Source organism: Pantherophis guttatus, chromosome 1 (assembly GCF_059756535.1).
Source record: "Pantherophis guttatus breed Tessera chromosome 1, ASM5975653v1, whole genome shotgun sequence".
In the NCBI taxonomy this organism is placed as follows: domain Eukaryota; kingdom Metazoa; phylum Chordata; class Lepidosauria; order Squamata; family Colubridae; genus Pantherophis; species Pantherophis guttatus.
The window spans coordinates 323,686,019-323,706,281 of NC_142063.1; the positions used below are offsets into that span (position 1 = coordinate 323,686,019).

The window sequence follows — 20,263 nt, forward strand, 5'->3', positions numbered from 1 at the left end:
GGGACTAGTAGTTACCTAAGAGGGGGAGAATAAGATATATTATGCAGGCAGGTTACTGTTCCTTTAAGATCAATTTCCAATTGTCCTCACATTGGTTTGGTTTGCACATTGCATTAAGCCATAATTGATTTTAAACTTAGTTTGCTAATTAAATTGGCTTGCTCATAGATATTAAAGTATATAATCACGCTTAACAATTTTAATAGTTACATTCACACATTGTTTTAAGATGAAACCAAACAAGTAATATTTTGGCTTAATACCATGTAGGAACCCACTGACATCAACTCAGCTATTTCAGAACTGCCTCATGTAAGAAAACACAAATCAGTGCAAGGGGATTTGGGACAGATCTATACATTTGCAAGAAATGAATAGAAAATGAGATATTTCACAATGTCCTAGTTGCTAGAAAAAAAGATTCTGGGTCTCAGGTCTACTTGAACATATAACACACTCAAGGATAAAGAGAGATAATGTACCTAATGATTACTACTAGACAGCGGTGGGTTCCTCCCGGTTCGGCCCGGTTCATGAGAGCCGGTGGCAGTAACGATATGACGTCACCGAACCGGTTCTCTGTCTTCGGGAGCTGGGCCCTCCCGCCCGCCCCCGCCTTATTCCTACCTTATATTTCTTCTTTTTTCACCCAGCTGAGAGGTGCGGCAGAGCAGATTGCCGCACCTCAGCTGGGCAGATTCGCAACACGCTTGTGCGAAGCGCAAGTTTGGTGTGCCTGCGAGCGAACCAAGCATGCGTGCGGCGATCACACGCAAAGTGCGCACACAAAGAGAACCGGTAGTAAAGCCGGTTAGAACCCACCCCTGCTACTAGAATAAATTCTAGATTAGACCTCTAGCTCTAAACTGAGTGTTGGAATAAACAGAAAGGCATTGATAAATTCTATAATAGGACTCCATTTCCAGCAGCAACAGATTGATAACAAAGATGCCCCCAATAAATAAACAGATGAACATAAATTACTTAAGTCCTGGACAAGGATTCAGTTGATTCTCCCAGAGTTGGGAATCGTGTTTCACTCAGAAGTTCACACAATGTCATATATAAACAGAGGCATGGGACAGAGACACACAGGTTTATTCACTCTTCCAACATTACTGCTCTACATTCTTGACACGCAGAACAACAGGAACAGAAGTGCAAGGGATCATCCCCAACTCTGTAATGACTAGATCCACCAATTCTAGAGGGGTCACATCATAGACTAAATTGAGAAGGCGCAACGATTTGCTTTCCTGCCAGTTGGATAATGGACGGCTCTTTCCTTTTGACCCAATCAGGTCATCTGGATCATCTGCAAAAATAGGAATAGGGACCAGTTAGAAAAGTTTTGGTTCTTTCTCAAAGCAGCATGGGCCAAGATTTCTCCCTTATGTTGGACAAGTCCTGAAGAAGCTATTGTTTCCTGTACTTTCCCTTCTGCACATTCTGAAGCTTACTTTGCTTACACTATTTGTGCTTTGGTAACATCTTGCATTGAGAAGCAGTGGGTGCAATTTCAGCATTCCAATATCTGTCAAGTTTCCTCTACATATTTCAAAGCTCAATTACTAATCATAGGCTAGTCACTCCCCTAAGCCAATTTAGCTCATAAAATTGATCTGAAATAAGCATATGCTTCAATTCTCAGTGGTCTTGAAGAATGAAAGTGACATGAAACAAAATGGAAAATGGTAGCCTGACTTTTCTAGGCAAGCTTTTCCCATTAAAGGGACGATTTTTGGTTCTCTTACTTGTATTAGTCCAAATATTGAGATCAACAAAAGACTACCAACTCCAAGAATCCAGGAATCTATATGAAAAATGACTAACATTCCACAAAATAGTCAAATCTGCCTTCTCCAGGTAACTCAATATTTTAAAATTAAAAATGGCAAATCTTTATTTTTGGCATTTGCAACATTGTGCAATAAAGTTTGTCATCCAAAAAGATACTTGAGGCTTGATACCACACATACCAAGTTCATTGGAAACAAAGGAGTCGGTCTGAACCCGATCACAGAACTTGTAGGTCTCACAGCAGACTAGTACAGACACATTATAGGCCTTGGAAAGCAGTGCAATTTGTGAGGTGCCCATACGTGACATCACTGACCCATTGGCTAATAGTGCATGAGCTCCTAACAGCACTTTAGAAACCTGCCAAGAGAGAGAGAGAGAGCTATTCACTTATTTTATAACCACCTGTAGCCTTTATTTACTAAAAAGATTCCCATAATTCTTAGAACTGAACTTATAACTTAGAATAACTTTATTGTCACTTTGAATGTACACTAATCGGCATACATTAAAATGAAATTTCATTGCATACAGCTCTCAAAGGATCTCCACCTCCAATATACACTAGATAAACATAACAAAATAAATAAACACAAAATTATGCATATACCCACATATATTATATGACACAGAGAAACAACACAGTCTAGTTTGGATGGCATAGGGAACAAAGCTGTTGTAGAATCGGGTAGCCCTGCTAGAAATACATTGAAACCTCCTCCCAGAGGGGAGCAACAGAAACAGTCTGTGAAGTGGGTGTGTGGGGTCTCTAACAATGAGCTCTAAGTACATAGCGCTTATAAGCAGTATCCTGAATAACAGGAAGCGAGCGTCCTATAATCTCCTTGGCTGTCTTTACCACTCTCTGAATGGACTTTCTTTCTGAGGCACTGCAGCCACCAAACCTAACAGTGATGCAGTTTGTTAAAATGCTCTCTGTTGAAAATGGCCAGGACAGAAGGAAAAAGATGTGCTCTTCTCATCCGATGCAGAAAATGCATCACTATCAATGATTAGGAACTCCCAGGGAATCCCCAGCTTAGTTAAGATACATGTTGGTAACATGGGAACCAGAGGAAAGGATGATGAGTGGGGCAGCATATAAATTTAATAAATAATAATCAGAACCTGCTGGTCTGATAGATCTCTTTTCAGACTCCAGATTCTGCCTGTACCCCACAGAATTCCCCTTTCAATTCTTCTACCAACACTCCTCTACCCACATCACATTTCAAAGGTCCTACCTCAGGTAACACGTAGGAGATGGCATTAATCAGCACGTAGCTGCAGCGGACTCCCTGTTTCACCAGGCGACACAGTGTCTCCCGGCCTTCTAACCGTGGCTGACTGTCCACTACCACCACTCGGAAGGCACGATTGGCATGAGCCTCACAGAGTATGCGGCTCACCAAGGATGAGCTACCAAGCAAACATGAGCAGAGAGAAACAGATGAGGAACTTAACCCAGACAACATGTCACTTGGCCAACTTTCAGAAACCCAAGATGCCTTTGCTCTGAGACTTGGAAATCTCTGTCTCGTCTTCCCTTACTTTAACTCAAATATAAGGTGGTATTAGCCCCTCTAGGTAGATCAAATCAGGAAAGTTGAAACTGCTTTTGTTCAGACTAGCTATAATAACACAATTTTCCAAATCTGACCGTGCTATATCCCCACCCTCCACCCCTTTTATAGTTCTGTGAGTTAGGCAGATGTCTATCTGAACTACTTCTGAATGTTCTCTCATTTTGGACTTAAAAAATGCTTTAGCTTCTTTTGCCCAGGTAACAATTCCTGCACATCTCCACCAAAGACATTTTATGCTTTACAGATAAAGTTTTCTCAATTGCCCTGATTGCTGTGAGCACAGCATAAGATCTAGGTAAGGTTATGAATTCCACAGAAGCTTCCCAGCAGGCAACTTATCATCTTTTCTGGCATTGCCACCCTGGCTAATATCACACATTTTTTGCACAACAGTACTATTGCTTTATCTTGCAAGCCTGCCAGACCCCTTTTTATCTTCATTCCCACCACCATTTCATATCCAGAACAGCTTAGATTCTGAAAAGCATCATTCAGATAAGAACAATTTTGTCTTTCTTCCCCCCCCCACAAGCACAACTCCATACCATCCATAGACAAGGATGACGTCGCCATCATTGATCTTCTCAAAGGCAAATTTGGAAATGGCTTCAGCTGCCAGAAAAATCTTCTCCCGCTCATATTTGTCAATTGTCTCCTGAAGTTGCTCCTTGGCCTATTCCCAAGAGACAGTTGGTCATGTGTGGTCAGTCCCCTCCCTGCATGCTCAGCGGGATTCCTTTCTTGTAGTTGATATAATGGATAAACTTCCTATAACTGTTTGATATGGGCATGTTATTTTTTTTTATTTTATTATTTTGAAATTGTCAGAAGATAAATGAATCTCTCCCACAGTATTTAAGCTGGATCTCCTCTTTATCCCTTGGAGAATAAGAAAAAAACTCTGGTTTTCCACCCTATGCTATTGAGCATGGCAACATATCTTTGAAAAATGAAAGAGATAAGCCTGAACAATAAATTTTGGGGCAATAACCGAAAAGACCAAAACATAGGCAAGATGAAGGGCTAGCGATCTATGCCAATCTGAACTTTTAATGACAAAAAGAGAAAGTAGAAGAAAAAAGCCATCACTCTTGCATATCATGGATTGCATGCTACATTCAGGAATTTCAACCAGCATCTGAGTTTGTAAGTTTGAACTCACCTTCTCTTCTCGTATGGTCCCTGGCAGTGAGGATATCTCTTTCTTAAGGAATTTGATGGCATTGCCCATGCTGGCAGAGAGGGGCCTGCACTGGGTCAGGAAGCTGCAGAAGAAAGGCAAACTCAGCTCAGCATCAAAGCACCTTTCCATCTCCAGATGTCCAAAGGGGGAAATCCCTTGTTCCTAATCACCTGATGTACGGTTTCAGCTTGTTTACAAGGTCCCGTGAAAGTTCCTCATTGGCCGGAGTGGTATAGTCTCTAATCACCTGAAGGACAGGATAAAAGAGAAGCTGCAAACTTGCAAAGCTAAAACCCCAACATGAGCAGCAGTCCTAAGTCTGGCAACTTGTTTCCCATGTTAGCCAATCAGAGGCTACTGTGGGACCCCGTCTGAAAACAATGGAGACAACTGCTATCCTTTACAGTATTATTTGTGCTCCCTAGCAAAACATGTTCACTTAGACCTGAGAAGCTGCATATAGCCATTGATCTCTTCCTTCTCCAAGAATTTATTAAATTATTTTAAACTAGCTAAGCCTGCAGAATGGCTGGTATATTCATTTTCTACTCAGGAATTTTAGTCCAGGTGTCCCCAACCCCTGGACCGTGGCCCACTACCAGGCCTTGATCTGATTGGAACTGGACTACCACGGCTGTGGCAGGGGAGCGTGCGCATCCTCACTTGCGCAAGCAGTGAGCAAATTGTAATGTACGTTTTGAATTGTGAACCACCCAAAGTCATTTGCTGAGATGGGTAGTAATGGAAATGAAATAAATGTAAAAAAATCGCAGAAGGTGGCTGACACATTGCTTTGATGCTGTTGTCAGGAGGACAGCATAGATGCGTTAGTGCCATCATGTGACCATACAGTCAAGAGGAATGGATCTTGATTCAAGAGAGACTATCTTACAGTCCACCACATTAGGTAAAACTAAGGAAGGGAAAGATGCTTCATATGTGTTTATCATAACTATTTGCTGTTTTTAGTACCAGTTCTTCCAATGGGAGGAGATCCAGACTGGTCTAAACAGCACTTCAGCAAACAACTCCCTTCTTCAGCAGTACCTGTTTGAAAACTTTTAGGAGTGCAATACACCGAGCATTGGAGCCATTGATGATGCCCTGAGAGTACTGGAGGCCAAGACGCACTACTGCAGGATGGATGGTGGAGACTGGGATGCTGCAGGTGAAAAAATTCTGGGTTATTACATATCATCTCAACACTCCCCAATAAAACTGACACTTCTTGCACATGGTCCATCGTACCAAAGCCCAACTACAAGTTACTTTCAAGAAAGAAAATATTACTCTTGTTCATCTTTTTCTCCCATCTTTTTGAAATACCATAAAGGAGAGGGGATTTGAATAAAACTATAAAGAATGATGAGTATAGATCCGGAAATAGCTGAAGAACACTTTCAGAGGAAGAAAAGGGAAAGATAAACTTTAACCAAAGCACTTTGCCTTAAAACTTTGTACTAGGATGGAATCTAAGCATGGAAACTTCCCAAGGCAGGGCAGCAGGAACAGAGCCCCAATCTAACCAGGCCAATTTCACTGAGCACAGAACATGGCTCTTGGTTTTGTGACCTCTATTCTTCCTTCTTTTATCTAGGAATAGCCTAGAAAATGTCCTCCCAACATCATTTATGAACATTTCAAAGTGCCACGATAAAGCCCCTTTGGGTTTCAGTGCTTTTCTCTTGGTTCCCAGGCACTCACCTCATCTGTTGTGTCAGCAACTCTTTGCGACTATATTGATGCAAGTGGGAGAAGAGACTAACTTTGGCACCATAATCTGGCCTCATAGGGACCTGCAGACATGGGGAGTAAGCCAGTCTAAGCATGGAAATTTGAAGGAAATTAAAAATAAATGTCAGAAACCAGCAAAAATATTGCAAATTGGAGTCCTGTGACTATGATGCTGCAAATGGTTGTAAAAGCTGGTTGTCAAGCGCCCAAAATCTGATCACATGACTTCAGCAGGATGTGGCTATTGTAACTTCAAAAACTGGCAGTAAGTACCTTTGAACGGTCATTTGTCATAAGTCGAGACCTACTTGCATAAGCTAATTTTGCCTTGGTGGCGCAGCGGACTAAAAACTTTTGTTAAAGTAGTACTTAACTGCCAGCTGCCTGCAATTACTGTGAGTTCAATTCTCACCAGGCTCAAGGTTGACTCAGCCTTCCATCCTTCCGAAGTAGGTAAAATGAGGACCCGGTTTGCGGGGGCAATAAGCTGACTTTGTATAAAATAGAACACCGCTTGGGGGGGGGGGGGCAAAAAGCCCTACTAAACAGGTATATACAAAAGTATGAAGGCTATTGCTTAATGCATTGTAAGCAGCCCTGAGTCTCCGGAGAAGGGTGGCATATAAATTGAACTAATAAATAAATAAAATAAATAAATTTACCTCCAACAGCCACTATTCCTCATGGGGACTGAAGTCTTACCTGCTGACGCTCCAACTTTTTGGCTAGCTTTTTTTGGGCAGCTGGATCATCCACCTGCACATGTTCTGGGAGCCTCTTGACCGCTGGGGAGAGAAGGGGGCCAAAGCTCAGAAGCTGAAGCTTTCTAGCTGGGTCACCAGCAACATTTCCTTCATGCCAGAGCCTTACCTGGCTGGGCTTCAGTGGGTCCTACCCGAGGCTTGGGAGGCACGGCTGTTTGAGTCGGATCGGCTTTCCGAGTTTGCTTCAACGCCCGGTCGGCCTCCTGCTTGGCCCGGCGCTCAGCTCGCAGCTCAGCCTTACTTTTGCCCGGGCCCGCCCGTTCGCCACCACAGGCTTTGTCAGGAGTTCCCGGCGTGGTAGGTTCCGGCCCTAAACCCAAAGAAGATGATGATGATGACGAGGTAAGCGCCGTCCATTCCGCCCGGGAGCTCCGGCGACGCGTCTCCCTCTGCAGCTCAGACTGCGGGGAGGGGGAAAAAAAAAGGGGGGGGGAAAGACCTCCCAACCCTCCTTCTTCGCCCCTCTGGCACCTGGCGGAGGCAGCTGCCCAGCAGGCGCGGGACTGGGGTGGGCGAGCCCATCGGGGGGCGGCTTGGGCTCCTTCTCGGCTTCGCGGCGCTTTTTCTTCTGCTGCTTCTTCTCTTTCCGGAGCTGCAACTTGTCCTCCGCGCTGAGCGCCTGCACGGAAGGTAAGGAGGGAGCAAGAGGTTAGGGGGGAAAGAGAGAGCTGCCGTCTTCCCATAACCTGCCATCAGCCAGGGGCTCCTCCGATTCCACCACGCGCCCCCTTTCCCTCCGCCCCCACCCCGTACCTGGCTGCGCTCCGGGGCCTCGCGGCTCCCCGGCTCCGCCATAGCCACTCCGCTGGCTCCGCCCTGACTTCAGGCGCTTCGGTAGCGACAGCGCCCCCTCCTGCTCAGAGCGGGATCGGCAGGGAATATCTCGCCTTCCCTCCGCTGTCCCGGGCATCCAGGTGGTTTAGCTTGTGGTCTCACGTAGGACGGACGGGGAGAAGTTGGTTGGGCCTCAGAGGGCCGAAGAGCCACCCCCTTCCTTTGTCCAGCGGGCTGTAGCGGGAAAAAACATCAACTCAGGAGCACGGCGCGGGGGGTGGGGAGCAGCTCGCCTCGTGGGTGTCCGCGAACCGAAGGGCTAAACCCACCTCGCTGGACGGACAGCGTAGTGCGACTAGGTGAGGAGAGAAAGGGGCGGCTGGACACCCCAGATACCCTGTCCGGCCGCGGGGTAAAGCAGGCTCCGAGACTTCTTAGCGACCAATATTGCCCTCTGGGTATGCTTGTATCGCTGAACTCAGGGGTCTCCGACCTTGGCGACTTTAAGCCTGGTGGAATTCCAATTGATGGAATCCAATTTTTTTTTACTAGAGGTTCTGTGGGCGTGGCGGGCATGGCTTAGTGGGCGTGGCAGGGGAAGGATACTGAAAAATCTCCATTCCCACCCACTCTGGGGCCAGCCCGAGGTGGTATTTGCCGGTTCTCCGAACTGCTCAAAATTTCCGCTACCGGTTCGTCAGAACCTGCTAGATTTCACCTCTGGTTCCCGCAGGCAACTCTGCAACTGCGATGCGGAGGATAATTGCTGATAGGCAGCCGGTGTCTTTGCCTCGCTCCACACGCCACGCAAATTGCTCGGGCTAATAACACATCACAATGGCTATGTTCGGGTATGATGCAGGACCAAGCGAGCTCTCATTTTGTTGCTCCCCACCACGTATTTATAATAGAAAGACAGCCGCCGCATTTCTATGATTTGCTGGAGGAGCCCGACCGACGCCGTTATAGCACATCTTCGGTGCGTGGTGCAATCTTAAATCACGCTGATCACCCCGACCTCTCAGGCCCGAGATGAGACGCAGAGACCCGTCGGTCCCTGCAGGCTTGCTTATTTGCAGCTCGCAAAACAGCTCGCAGGTGACTGGAACGGCTAACCTGATTTACCATGTACAGGCAAATCAAAAATAAATAAATAAATAGGGAAACCAGATGCGGGCTGCAAAAAAATCCAGACGGCCATTATTTGGCCGGGTTTTTGCAGGCCGGTAGCCCTGTTCTGTCCGCCCGTCCTTAATAGAGGCTTTGTTCTTTCCGCTGCTAAACCCACCTCGCTGGACGGACAGCGTAGTGCGACTAGGTGAGGAGGGAAAGGAGCGGCTGGACACCCCAGATACCCCGTCCGGCTGCGGGGTAAAGCAGACTCTGAGATTTCTTAGCGACCAATATTGCCCTCTGGTTATGCTTGTATCGCTGAACTCAGGGGTCTCCGGCCTTGGCGACTTTAAGCCTGGTGGACTTCAACTCCCAGAATGCCCCAGCCAGCAAAGCTGGCTGGGGCATTCTGGGAGTTGAAGTCCACCAGGCTTAAAGTCGCCAAGGCCGGAGACCCCTGGCTTAACTTCTACATGCCACGAGCTGTCTTTAGAGGAGGCGTGAAGGGGGCGGTTCAGCTCCTTTATTCAAAATTGGGGGGGGATTCCGAACGGTGGAGGTAAAACTGAACCTGGGCAAGACAGAGGCATTTTCGCTTTCAATATTATTTCCCTCTCTGGCTAGCACTTGGTCTTTCCTGGGTCAAACCATCCACAGAGAGAGGGCCGGGGGATGACCGGTGGCCCAAAAAAAAAGGGGTGTGTGTATGTGTGTAAGTTTTCTCCGGTCCTCCTCCTTCCGTTCCGCCCACAGTGGTGCCTCCCTCCCTCTCTCCGCCCGCAAGATGGCGGCTACGTCGGAGTCCTGTTCCGGCCCGAGTCGAAGGTAGCAGCAGCGGCGGCGGCGGCGGCGACAGCAGCTGCAGACGGAGGTGGAAGCGGCCATGCACTTCTCCATCCCCGAGACCGAGACCCGCGCCGGAGATGGCAGCAGCGCTGCGGCCTACGTGGCGAGTGTCACAAGCCCCTGGAGGCGGGGCGCAGAGTTCCCCGGGCTCCCCTTGGGATTAACATCTGGAAAGGGCATCGAAGTGCGATTTTGCACCCTGGGCGAGTCGCTCTGGTGCCTTTCGGCTGCTTCTCTGCAGCAACTGCAGGCGCCTTCGGGCTCTTCAGGAAAAGAGAGGGTGGGAAGAGCGGCCGGTTGGAATGGGTGGCTTCGCTTCTCCGCCGCAAAAACTCTGCTCAGTCTAGCTCTTCCTCCGCGCTGAGTCTTGAAGCCAGATTACAGCAGGCGCCAGGATGGGCCCCGGGCAGGGATGAAATCCAGCAGGTTCTGACAGATTCTGGAGAACCGGTAGCGGAAATTTTGAGCAGTTCCAAGAACCAGCAAAAACCACCTCTGGCTGGCCACAGAGTGGGGACGGAATGGGGATTTTGCGGTATCTTTCCCCTGGAGTGGGGAGGGAATGGGGATTTTGCAGTATCTTTCCCCTGGAGTGGGGAGGGAATGGGGATTTTGCAATATCCTTCCCCCGAAGTGGGGTGGGAATGGAGATTTTGCAGTATCCTTCCCCTGGAGTGGGGAGGGAATGAGGATTTTGCAATATCCTTCCCCCGAAGTGAGGTGGGAATGGAGATATTGCAGTATCCTTCCCCTGGAGTGGGGAGGGAATGAGGATTTTACAGTATCCTTCCCCACTCCTGGGGGAGGGACTGGGGATTTTGCAATATCCTTCCCCCAGAAGTGGGGAGGGAATGGAAATTTTGCAATATCCTTCCCCTGCCACGCCCACCAAGCCACACCACGCCCACCAAGCCACGGCCACAGAACCGGTAGTAAAAAAAATTTGGATTTCACCACTGGCCCCGGGGAAGTTGTAGCCGCTGGCTGTGAGGCAGCCACAACCCAGATCTCGATCTCCTCTCTTTCCAACTCAAATTCAAATCAAATATATATATGACTTAGGACTCCGCAAGGAGGATGCAAAGTCCATAACAAGGAGAAAAATGAGGAGGAAGTACAGTAGAGGCATTTTGGCACTGAAGAGCACTTCTTTCAATTAGAGAGTCCTTGAATTATTTTGGGTTTTTTTTTTCAAAACAATTCATCTTTTGTTTCTGTTTAAAAGGCTTTGGCTGTTTCAGAGAAAGAATTATAAACACTGTTTTTAAGAAGAGATACTTTCTATTGACAGTCTTTTGGCATTTCTTGCATAACCAGAAATTATGGATTCTATAACTACTCCTGGGTACTAAGTCCAGGAGCAAAGCTAGATATCCCTTTATTGTAGGTGCAATTTGTCTTTTCTTTCTATTTGATACAGAAAGGCTACCTTGAATAAAGTGCAAAGTTATAGAACTCAATAAATGGGCTCATACATCTTATCGATACCCACTTCTTTAACTTAAGGCTTGCACTTTATAGTACACTTATAACTACCATGTTATCAAATCGTGGTTACAAAATTTAGTTTAAATGTTATTGAAAGGCATATCTATTTCAGGCCTAGATGCTCCTTCGCTAAGGTTTACAACTTCTGCTTCATGCAGATTTTTTGTGTTGGGTGGTGAACAACCTAAGAGACTGTTTTTGTTTCAGCACCTGCAACTTTTTCTTATTTTAGGCAATCACCTCCCCTTGTAGAAATAAGGAGTAGTGTTAATGCCTTATAATTGATTCTTAAGGACCAGAAAGGGATTAGTGAAATCTTAGTTTAGAAGACCTGTTCCTTCTTTGAATCTTCATGCGGCTATGGAATTAGTACTATGCGATTCATACCAGATAGTCTGTTTCCCCGTTGTATCTCTGGGAATGGGATAGCTTAAGGGCTTTCTCATAAACAGATTCTCTAATGATGCCTTTTCCTTCTGTCCCCAACAGGCCTACAGCATTCATGTCAATGGTGTTCTGCACTGCCAGGTGCGATACAGCCAGCTGCTTGGTTTGCATGAACAGGTGAGGCATGGAGGCATGTATGTAAGAAATTGCCAGAATTGCTCTTTTGTGGAAAGGAGCAATATACTATAATATACTATATATACTATATTATAATATTATAATACTATTATAATAGTATAATAGTATTGTAGCAGTATTTCACTAAAAGCCTTTCTACTAGAGTAGTGTTTTATTAATTCAATTAATGTATGTAACTAAGAAAGGCAGTTTGGTCAAGTGGTTAAAGACCAGACTAGAAACCAGGAGATTGTTAGTTGTAGTCCCATTTTAGGCATAAAAGTTAGCTGGGTGGGGTGACCTTGGGTCATTCTCTCTCTCTCAACCCACAACATCAGGCTTGGGTGAATAGTCTAGTTGGTCAATTTCTGTCATAGTCAATGGTACAGCCACACGTTGATTTGAAAAAAGGAAAAACTACACTTGCAGAAAAACACTAGGAAGAAAAAATGGGTGTATATATCTCATTACCAAAATTCTGGTAGTAGCAAAATGGGATTTTGCTGCCTAAAGATGAACTCTGCTTTTCTTTCTGCAGCTAAGGAAGGAATATGGAGCTAATGTGGTACCAGCCTTTCCTCCAAAAAAGATTTTCACCCTCACCCCAGTGGAAGTGGAGCAGCGGCGGGAACAACTAGAAAAATATATGCAAGCTGGTAAGTTTTGTTGGGCAAATCAAGGAAAAATAGTAAACATGCATTTGCAAGCAAGTGTTCTCTATGCACAGGGAGTGAGCTTTGGCTGAAAGCAAAAAAGCTGATGGTACCTTCTGTTTATTTATTTAAAATATTTATATAGCCACCCATCCTTGAGTGCTCACAACCAAAGAATGAAACCTATTTACAATAAAATATTAAAACCATAAGTATTAAAACTGATATTTCTGTTATTAATCCATAGTACGACAGGACCCCTTGCTGGGAGGTAGTGAGATCTTCAATAGCTTTCTGAGAAAAGCCCAGCAGGTAAGGAAATGCATAAAAGCAGAGTGCAAAGTATATACTTTGCACTCTGCAAAGTGGTGGAGAAGGTGGAGAAAATTATTGGAGTCCTGTGTATTTCCAGGAAACCCAGCAGATCCCAACTGAAGAGGTACAACTAGATGTGCTCTTATCCAATGGGCAGAAGGTGAAAGTCACAATTCTTACCTCAGACCAAACAGAAGATGTTCTGGAGGTAAGGCTTTCCCAGAAATAAGAATGGCTCATGTTGAGAAAGAAATGGAGGAGAGATTTTATGCCCATAGTACTTTCATTCCTTTTCTTACAGTAAGACTCAGTGTGACAGATTATTTTATTCCAAGAACGAATGGCCTGTACCAAGAAACCCCCCTGTAGTGGCAATATTTAATGTAGCCTTTCCTTAAGTTGCTGTTAAGAAGAAAGAATGCAGCATCTGGTTTATCTTTCTATTGTTTGTAGGCTGTGGCCTTGAAGTTGGACTTGCCAGAGGATTTGATTGGCTACTTTCATCTCTTCCTTGTGCGCGAAGCCAAGGACGGAGCATTTTCCTGTGAGTTAACCTCTTGCTGCACTTTCTATAATGGCAGAGAAAAACCAGTTTGCCTGCCAGGAAAGGTGGGCAGGCATGTTTCTGTCTATGTGTCTAGGGATAAGTTTGAGGCGTGTTGTATGGTGAACTGTCATCTTTTACAGTCATCCGGAAATTGCAGGAATTTGAGCTTCCTTATGTATCAGTCACCAGCCTCCGCAACCCTGAATACAAGATTCTGCTGCGCAAGAGGTAAAAAACATGCAAAGGGTAGGAGTCAATATAATCAATCCCACCCAAATAATAGTTGAGTGAAGACCCATTAATGGCTTGCCTCTGCCATCTCTTTCCTCTTGCTCCACCCCAGCTACTGGGACTCTGCCTTTGATGATGATGTCATGGAGCAGCGGGTAGGACTAAATCTGCTATACGCCCAGGTCAGGCACTAAGGTTGAGTGACAGGGAGGAAGATGGGAGGTGGGCAGGCAAGCAAGCAGCAGCATTTCCTCCTCCTCCTCTATTTTTGTTTCCTCACAGACAGTTGCAGATATTGAGCGGGGCTGGATCCTTGCCAATAAGGAACAGCACCGTCAGCTTAAATCTTTACAGGAAAAAGTCTCTAAAAAAGAGGTAAGTTTCCATTTTTCCTTTACCTATGCAGCGTGAGTCAATCTACATTACCTTGTTTCATTCCCAGCTAGCTGTAATGAAATTTATACATCCAAAAATCACAAGTTTCCCTGTGAATGTTCTCTCTTGTGTTATAGTTCATCCGCTTGGCACAAACCCTCAAGTATTATGGCTATCTCAAATTTGACCCTTGTATTACGGATTTCCCTGAGAAAGGCTGTCATGTCATTGTTGGAGCAGGCAATAGTGAACTGAATTTCCAGGTCAAGCTGCCCAATGACCAGATCAAGGAAGGGAGTTTCAAAGTGACACGAATGCGTTGTTGGCGAGTTACTTCCTCGGTGAGCTAACACATGAATCAGATCGTGTCTCTGCCTTGTTGAGGATGGCCTGTTCTGCTTTGAGGGAGGAGTACTTTCTCTGTGTCTCCCTTTTGCCTGGGAATTTCTTAGAGGCTGGAGAAGAAGCGTTGACACTTGCAGGCAAACCAAGAGTTTTCCAGCCTCAATATCCCCCTCCCACTGCTTCATTAATAAGCAATAATTAAACTGCTCTTTTTTTAGGTCCCTGTGCACAACGGGACATCAGGCACAAGTTCTGGCAAGTCAGAGGTGAAATTGGAACTAGCTTTTGAGTACCTGATGAGCAAGGACCGACTGCAGTGGGTCACCATCACCAGTCCACAGGTAGGATGTGTGTGCGTGTTGGGGGCGGGGGATTATATCCTGGATGAATACTTACATTTTGAACTTTGAAGCTAGTAAATTGCATGAGTATCTGATCTTCTACCCCACTCAATGCAGATTCCTTTACTGATCTAATCTAGTCTCCTTACAAATAATGCACTTAGAATATCACAAATGGAAACAAGCTCAATTTTATTCTTATTTGCTTCCCAATCATAACTCCAGTATCAAATTTGTTTTTTTTCCTATCCTAAGTTTACAAAATCAAGGCTCCATCAGTTGGGATAATACTGCAGAGAAGTAAGAACATTTCTCTCATATCTTAGGCTATAATGTTGAGCATCTGCTTGCAGTCCATGGTGGATGAGCTGATGGTTAAGAAATCTGGAGGAAGCATACGTAAGGTGAGACTCAGGTTCCTTATCCCTTTGGTGGAGATGGCTAGGTCAAATTTGTTTCCTGGTCATGTATAAAAGCAGTATGTTAGGATGGGTGCCTCCCAGCATCTCGATACTCTCCTTTCATAGATGTTCCGCAGACGAACCATTGGAGCCTTACAGCGTTCAGACAGTCAGCAAGCAGTGAAATCACCTCCTCTTTTGGTAGGTAGATCTGCTGTCATCTCTGCTTCTTCCTTTTCCCTTCAATTGGTTTTTCTCCTTTAACATACCTGTGTGTTTTCTTAGGATTCCCCTGATGGTAGTAGGGACCCTATTACAAAAGTCTCGGTGAGTAATTACTCCTCTTATCCTTATGGAAAAACATGATCTACCATGGCATGGCTCTTGCTAATTTGCACCTCTTCTCTCCCTTATCCAGAGCAAATTGGGCTCTGTCAGCTTACGGGCCATCAGCCATTCCAGCTCTTCAAATGACATTGGGGCGAATGATTTCCATGGAAACTATGCCTTTGAGGGCATTGGTGATGAGGACCTTTAAATGTCCTGCTTTGCCCAAAAGATCTTTGTGGAATGTATGACCTGCTTGCAGGTTGATCTTGATGTGCCTCAGCCCCCAGCTGGCTGTGTGTCCTTTGCAAGAGTCTCTGTCTGCAGAGGCAATTTACAGAGCTGACTAGTAAGCTTCAGCTTCATACATGCCAAACTAGGGTAGAGTGGACATTTGCACAAAGAGCAAACACAACTCTGATGCTCACAGTAGACTTTTAACTATAACCGCTAGACTTGTAATCTTGTTTATCTACCTGCTGTTTACATTTGAACATTAACAAATGTTTGTGACAATGATTAAATAAACCATGATTGGAAATAAATCCTGTGAGCCCTTCTCTCTACTGCATCCAATTTCCTGCTCCAACATCTTGGCACTAGAGCCGCGTACTCAAGCAAAAATGATAAGGTAACGGTTATGGACACAGTGGAGGCCACATTACTGAAACCATAGTATCTGTTTTCCTCTCCTGCTGAAAATAAGATGGCGAAAAGAGGGCATACAGTATGCCTGCTGTAAACATGCTCACACAGGCTAGTTCAGCAGTAGAACAACTGCACTGTGATCAGGTTTGCCAGTTAGTCTCCAGCTGCTCTTGCCAGCCAAAATAAAGCCAGATAAGAAAACAGTTTAATGCATTAATACACCATATAAATTACACAGATTCAAGCAGCAACCACAATTAAAGGACTAGAGAGGGGAGGCACAAAAAAGACAAAAGAGGACAAAGGAGCTCCTCTCTGCAGGTTTCAGCTGTCCCACAGAGCAACAGTTTCAGAGAATGGTCTGCAGAGCAGATGCCTTTTTCTTCCTATGGACAGAAGCACTGGATAGGGCAAGGCCCCCGAGGTGCTTCTCAGCAAAGGAAATAATACTTTCTTAAAAAGTAAGGTGGTACTGCTGCTCCTGCAAGTACATACAGTTCCTTCTCCTGCACATCCCAGTCAATCTTTTACATAGGCTTGACAGCAGGCAACTATAATGAGAGTCGGAAGCTCAAGGAGTCTTTCAGCATCGTTAGGTCAGGCTACTGTCTGGACCAGGCCCTCCTTCCTCTGCCAGGCCCTGCCCGTGCACCTTCTGGTGACGCTTGTAATTGTCCCAGTGGCCAGTAGTGTAGGGGCAGATGCGGCACTGAAAGGGCTTTTCACCTGTATGCCGCAGCATGTGGCGCTTGAGGTTCATGCTCTGGTTGCATGAATACGGGCAGAGACGGCAGCGGAAAGGCTTGTCCCCTGAATGGATGCGTCCATGGCGCTTGAGGTTGGCAAGATTGCCACAGGCATATGGGCATAGGGGGCACTTGTAGGGCTTTTCACCAGTGTGCACCCGCTGGTGCCGCTTGAGGTTGTCCAGATGGGCTGAGGCATATGGACAGAGCGCACAGGCAAAGGGCTTCTCTCCACTGTGTGTCTTCATATGACGGGCCAGATGGTTAGGATAGGTGGTAATAAAAGGGCATAACTGGCAGGAGAAGCCTTTTGGTGAGGCTGGTTCAGCCCCCAGCACTGCCAGACTGCAACGCCCACATACTGGCTCACCCAAACCTTCGTCAGCTTGTAGCACCAATCCACATGCCCTGCACGTGAATGGGAAGAGCAGCTCAGGAAGAACCGTATTAGAGTCTTCCGCCTGCAGAAATGGGGAGCTAGGCAGCAATGGTGGTGGCTCTGTGGAAGAAAAACAGCAATAAGCAGAAATGCTCTAAACAGATACTACTGGAACCACATGTAACTTACTTCCTTCACTGTCATACAGAGCGCAGACCAATTTGCATAATCCTCTATCCTTAACTCTTGAGGTACTACAAGCCCAATGTAGAATACTGCTGTTACAATTGAAATTAGAGGAGGGGCAACCAAACCCCTAGAGAGTAAGGGTCAGTACACTTCCTTGGCACACAAATTCCATGCTCCGGTTTAGGCTAATAAATGCATACCAATGTGACAGACACAAAGAGTCTCTATCAGGCTGCAGATCCTGAACTCTGCTAGACTTCAAAAGCTGCTGAGAACTATCGGTGTATCAAGATTTGTAAAGTTTCTCCCTCTTCCCCACCCCCCTGAAAATTTTATGTATATTCCCTCCTTTTGCAAGGCTATGAATTCTACCTTGCCATTTCCATCATGTACCTGTCTCCTGATCTGCAATGGGTGGTCCCTCCATTTCTGCCTCCGATTCCCCCTGGATCCCCGCGCTGTGGTGCTGGAGGGAATTCCCTTGGACACAGTGGCAGCTGCAGGAGCTACAGCGCACTGGACGTTCCTGGCCATGGACCCGCTGGTGTCTCTTGAGGTTGCCAAGGCTGCTGCAAGCGAAGGGGCAGGTGGGGCAGTGGTAGGGCTTCTCACCAGTGTGGGTTCGCAAATGGCGTGTCAGGTTAACCAGCTGAGCTGAGGCATACGGGCAATGCGGACAGCGGTAAGGTTTCTCGCCATTGTGAGTCTTCATGTGCCGCTTGAGGTGGCTGGAGTAGTGTGAGGCAAAGGGGCACAGTTGGCAGGAAAAGACTACACGCCCCTTAGGGGAGCCTTCCTCATCCCCTACCTCAGAGGGGCAGCAGGGAGTAGAACCAGGACTAGGCAGGCCACAATGCTGGCAAGCCCGGCCCGGCCCTTCATTCTCTCCATCTTCGTCCTGGGCCTGGCACAGAGACGGGAGATCCTCATCACTCAGCGTGTAAGCTGGCAGTCCAGGTGTCCCCCCGAGGGAGTCTGCAGCACACAAGGAGGGGACATCAGGTGGGCAGCTGTGGGAATCCTCACTTTGTCCTCTCCCTCGCCTGCTGGTACAATAGGGGGTTACCATGTGTAGGGGAAGCTAAACTCCAGGACCCTTTTCCTCCTAACTAAAATCCTTGCCATCACTTACAAGCCTTTCTATTAGCTACAGGTCCCTCTGCTGGGGATGCTCTGCCTGGTACTAAACACACCCAACTTTCCCACTCAGAAAAGATGACACCCAAAAGAAGCACCGAAGAAGTAAGAAGATGGTGGAGAGACTTGTGCTGGCTTTGCATACTAGACCCGCTGACTAGATCCAATTCCTGGCAACTCGAAATGGGAGGATCCAAGAGGCCCTTTCTTTTTCCTAGGCACAACTCCCCCCTCCTCCTCCTTCCCACCAACCCCCCCTCCCCCAATCTTACACCCCCACCACCCCTTATTCCGATTCGCCCAAGCGAGGACCCGAACCCACCTTCGGAGTCCTTTTCGAAGGCCAGAATCGGAGCGCTGCTGTCCTCTTCGTCCTCCAGGGACAGGGACAGCTCCTGCTTTAAGAGGAAGCTGGCTTGCGGCGCCGGGCTCTCCTCTCTTGACGGCTCGGCCGGAGCACCAGGAACGTCCACTACAATAGACAGAGCAGAATATGCGGTCGTATGAGAATCGGGGTCCCCACCCCCCCGCACCAGCTAATGCTCCGCAGAAACTGCTTGGCGTCGCCCAGACACCCCCAGCGGCGTCGCCCTGCCTTCCTTTCGAAGGGGAGGGCGAGTTAATTGCCCCAATTCTGGCCGGAGCCAACCCATCGAACGAGGAAGGACTCCGAAGAGGCGGGACTCCTCCCTTTGCCCAGCACAGCGGTCAGCTCAGACCAGGGGTCGGTCGGGGAGTCCATCGCCCAGAAGCCCCAACAGGCCGGAGCCTCGGGGCAGGGAGAGAGACGGAACAGCCGGAGCCCCCCGCCGCCCAGACATCAAACGAGGCGGACGGAGATGCGGCACAAGCGTCCCCGGGGTGAGCCCGGCAACCCGGCGCTGACCTTTGACGGGCTGCGGGTGGCGCTGCTTCCGGCGGGGCATCTTGCCCCGCAGCACGGGGGGTTGGGAGCGGCTCCAGCCCTGGATACCTTCCCCCCTCCTGGCCGCTCGGCCTGGATTGCCACCGGTGAAGCCGCTTCTTCCTTCGCGACGCCCCGACAGCCGCCGCTCCTCCGGCGCTCCCGCCCATCCGCGGGGCGGACGGCAGAATAGCCAACGCTTCCGGCTCCGGTCTTTCCCGTGCTGCATGACGGGATGTGGAGTCTTTTCCTCTGAACTACAAAGGGCAAGAAAGGCCGCAAGAAGCCTGACCCCCACCCCCCACCCCCACCCCAGATTGACTCTACTAATTAGATCCCTCTTTATAAACCTATCTTCCGAGATTTCTGCGAAGATGTGACAATTGGTTCTACAAATAACTGCAGCTTAATTGGGCGTTTATTTTAAATTTCTGTCTGCCATCCTAGGATAGTGGTATCTTCCTGTTGTTCCATTTTTTTTTCTCCGAACAAGGATTTCAGCAAATCTGTAATGGAATAGCTCATTCTAAAGTCCTGCCTGCCAAAATGTTTAAATAAAAAAAGAACATATTAACATCTTTCCAGAAAAGTATTATGAAGCTAATACTTTTTAAAATGAAAACATGGAATTGTAAGAAGTTAGCACCCACCCCTTTCCAAGAGGAATGAAATATTTTGGGAAATATTAAAAAGGCAGACTATGATGTTTCCCTGGATGAGAAATAGAGAAGCATGTTTTAAAGACGAAGCAGCTCCCATCTTCCTGCCCCCACCCTTTGTCAGTGGGCCAGAGGCAGAAACTCAATCTTTGTCAATGGACCATCATCTGTAACACAATAGGACCCATCTAGCAACAGAAACTCACCACATGGC

At 47.0% G+C, this 20,263-nt stretch overlaps 3 protein-coding genes across 5 annotated transcripts; 1 reads left to right on the forward strand and 2 right to left on the reverse strand.

Moving 5' to 3' along the window:
- Window positions 1-1,081: 1,081 nt before the first annotated feature.
- Window positions 1,082-8,391, reverse strand: EIF2B4 (eukaryotic translation initiation factor 2B subunit delta). Its single transcript, XM_087883361.1, has 13 exons — window positions 8,171-8,391; window positions 7,821-8,075; window positions 7,539-7,686; window positions 7,174-7,377; window positions 7,006-7,088; window positions 6,274-6,365; window positions 5,617-5,731; window positions 4,740-4,816; window positions 4,549-4,651; window positions 3,932-4,059; window positions 3,045-3,219; window positions 1,980-2,160; window positions 1,082-1,315 (listed from the first exon to the last, which is right to left on the reverse strand). Exons 2-13 carry the CDS (start codon window positions 7,860-7,862, stop codon window positions 1,116-1,118), a joined length of 1,548 nt encoding a protein of 515 aa, XP_087739487.1. The 5' UTR covers window positions 7,863-8,075; window positions 8,171-8,391; the 3' UTR covers window positions 1,082-1,115.
- Window positions 7,407-15,932, forward strand: SNX17 (sorting nexin 17). Of its 2 annotated transcripts, XM_034421114.3 has the most exons (16): window positions 7,412-7,697; window positions 9,708-9,903; window positions 11,778-11,852; window positions 12,391-12,508; window positions 12,753-12,817; window positions 12,918-13,028; window positions 13,274-13,364; window positions 13,508-13,595; window positions 13,711-13,780; window positions 13,881-13,973; window positions 14,111-14,314; window positions 14,537-14,659; window positions 14,986-15,063; window positions 15,187-15,261; window positions 15,346-15,387; window positions 15,479-15,932. In XM_034421114.3, exons 2-16 carry the CDS (start codon window positions 9,838-9,840, stop codon window positions 15,596-15,598), a joined length of 1,419 nt encoding a protein of 472 aa, XP_034277005.2. In that variant the 5' UTR covers window positions 7,412-7,697; window positions 9,708-9,837; the 3' UTR covers window positions 15,599-15,932. The 2 variants fall into 2 exon arrangements, with proteins under 2 accessions (XP_087739488.1, XP_034277005.2); XM_087883362.1 differs by lacking the exon at window positions 9,708-9,903 and having other exon boundaries at window positions 7,407-7,697.
- ZNF513 (zinc finger protein 513) lies at window positions 14,835-19,604 on the reverse strand. 2 transcript variants are annotated; one of them, XM_034421112.3, is made up of 4 exons: window positions 19,373-19,604; window positions 18,809-18,958; window positions 17,743-18,324; window positions 14,835-17,280 (listed from the first exon to the last, which is right to left on the reverse strand). In XM_034421112.3, the coding sequence occupies exons 1-4, from the start codon at window positions 19,410-19,412 to the stop codon at window positions 16,628-16,630; spliced, it is 1,425 nt and encodes a 474-aa protein (XP_034277003.1). In that variant the 5' UTR covers window positions 19,413-19,604; the 3' UTR covers window positions 14,835-16,627. The 2 variants fall into 2 exon arrangements, with proteins under 2 accessions (XP_034277003.1, XP_034277002.1); XM_034421111.3 differs by having other exon boundaries at window positions 17,743-18,392.
- Window positions 19,605-20,263: the final 659 nt, after the last annotated feature.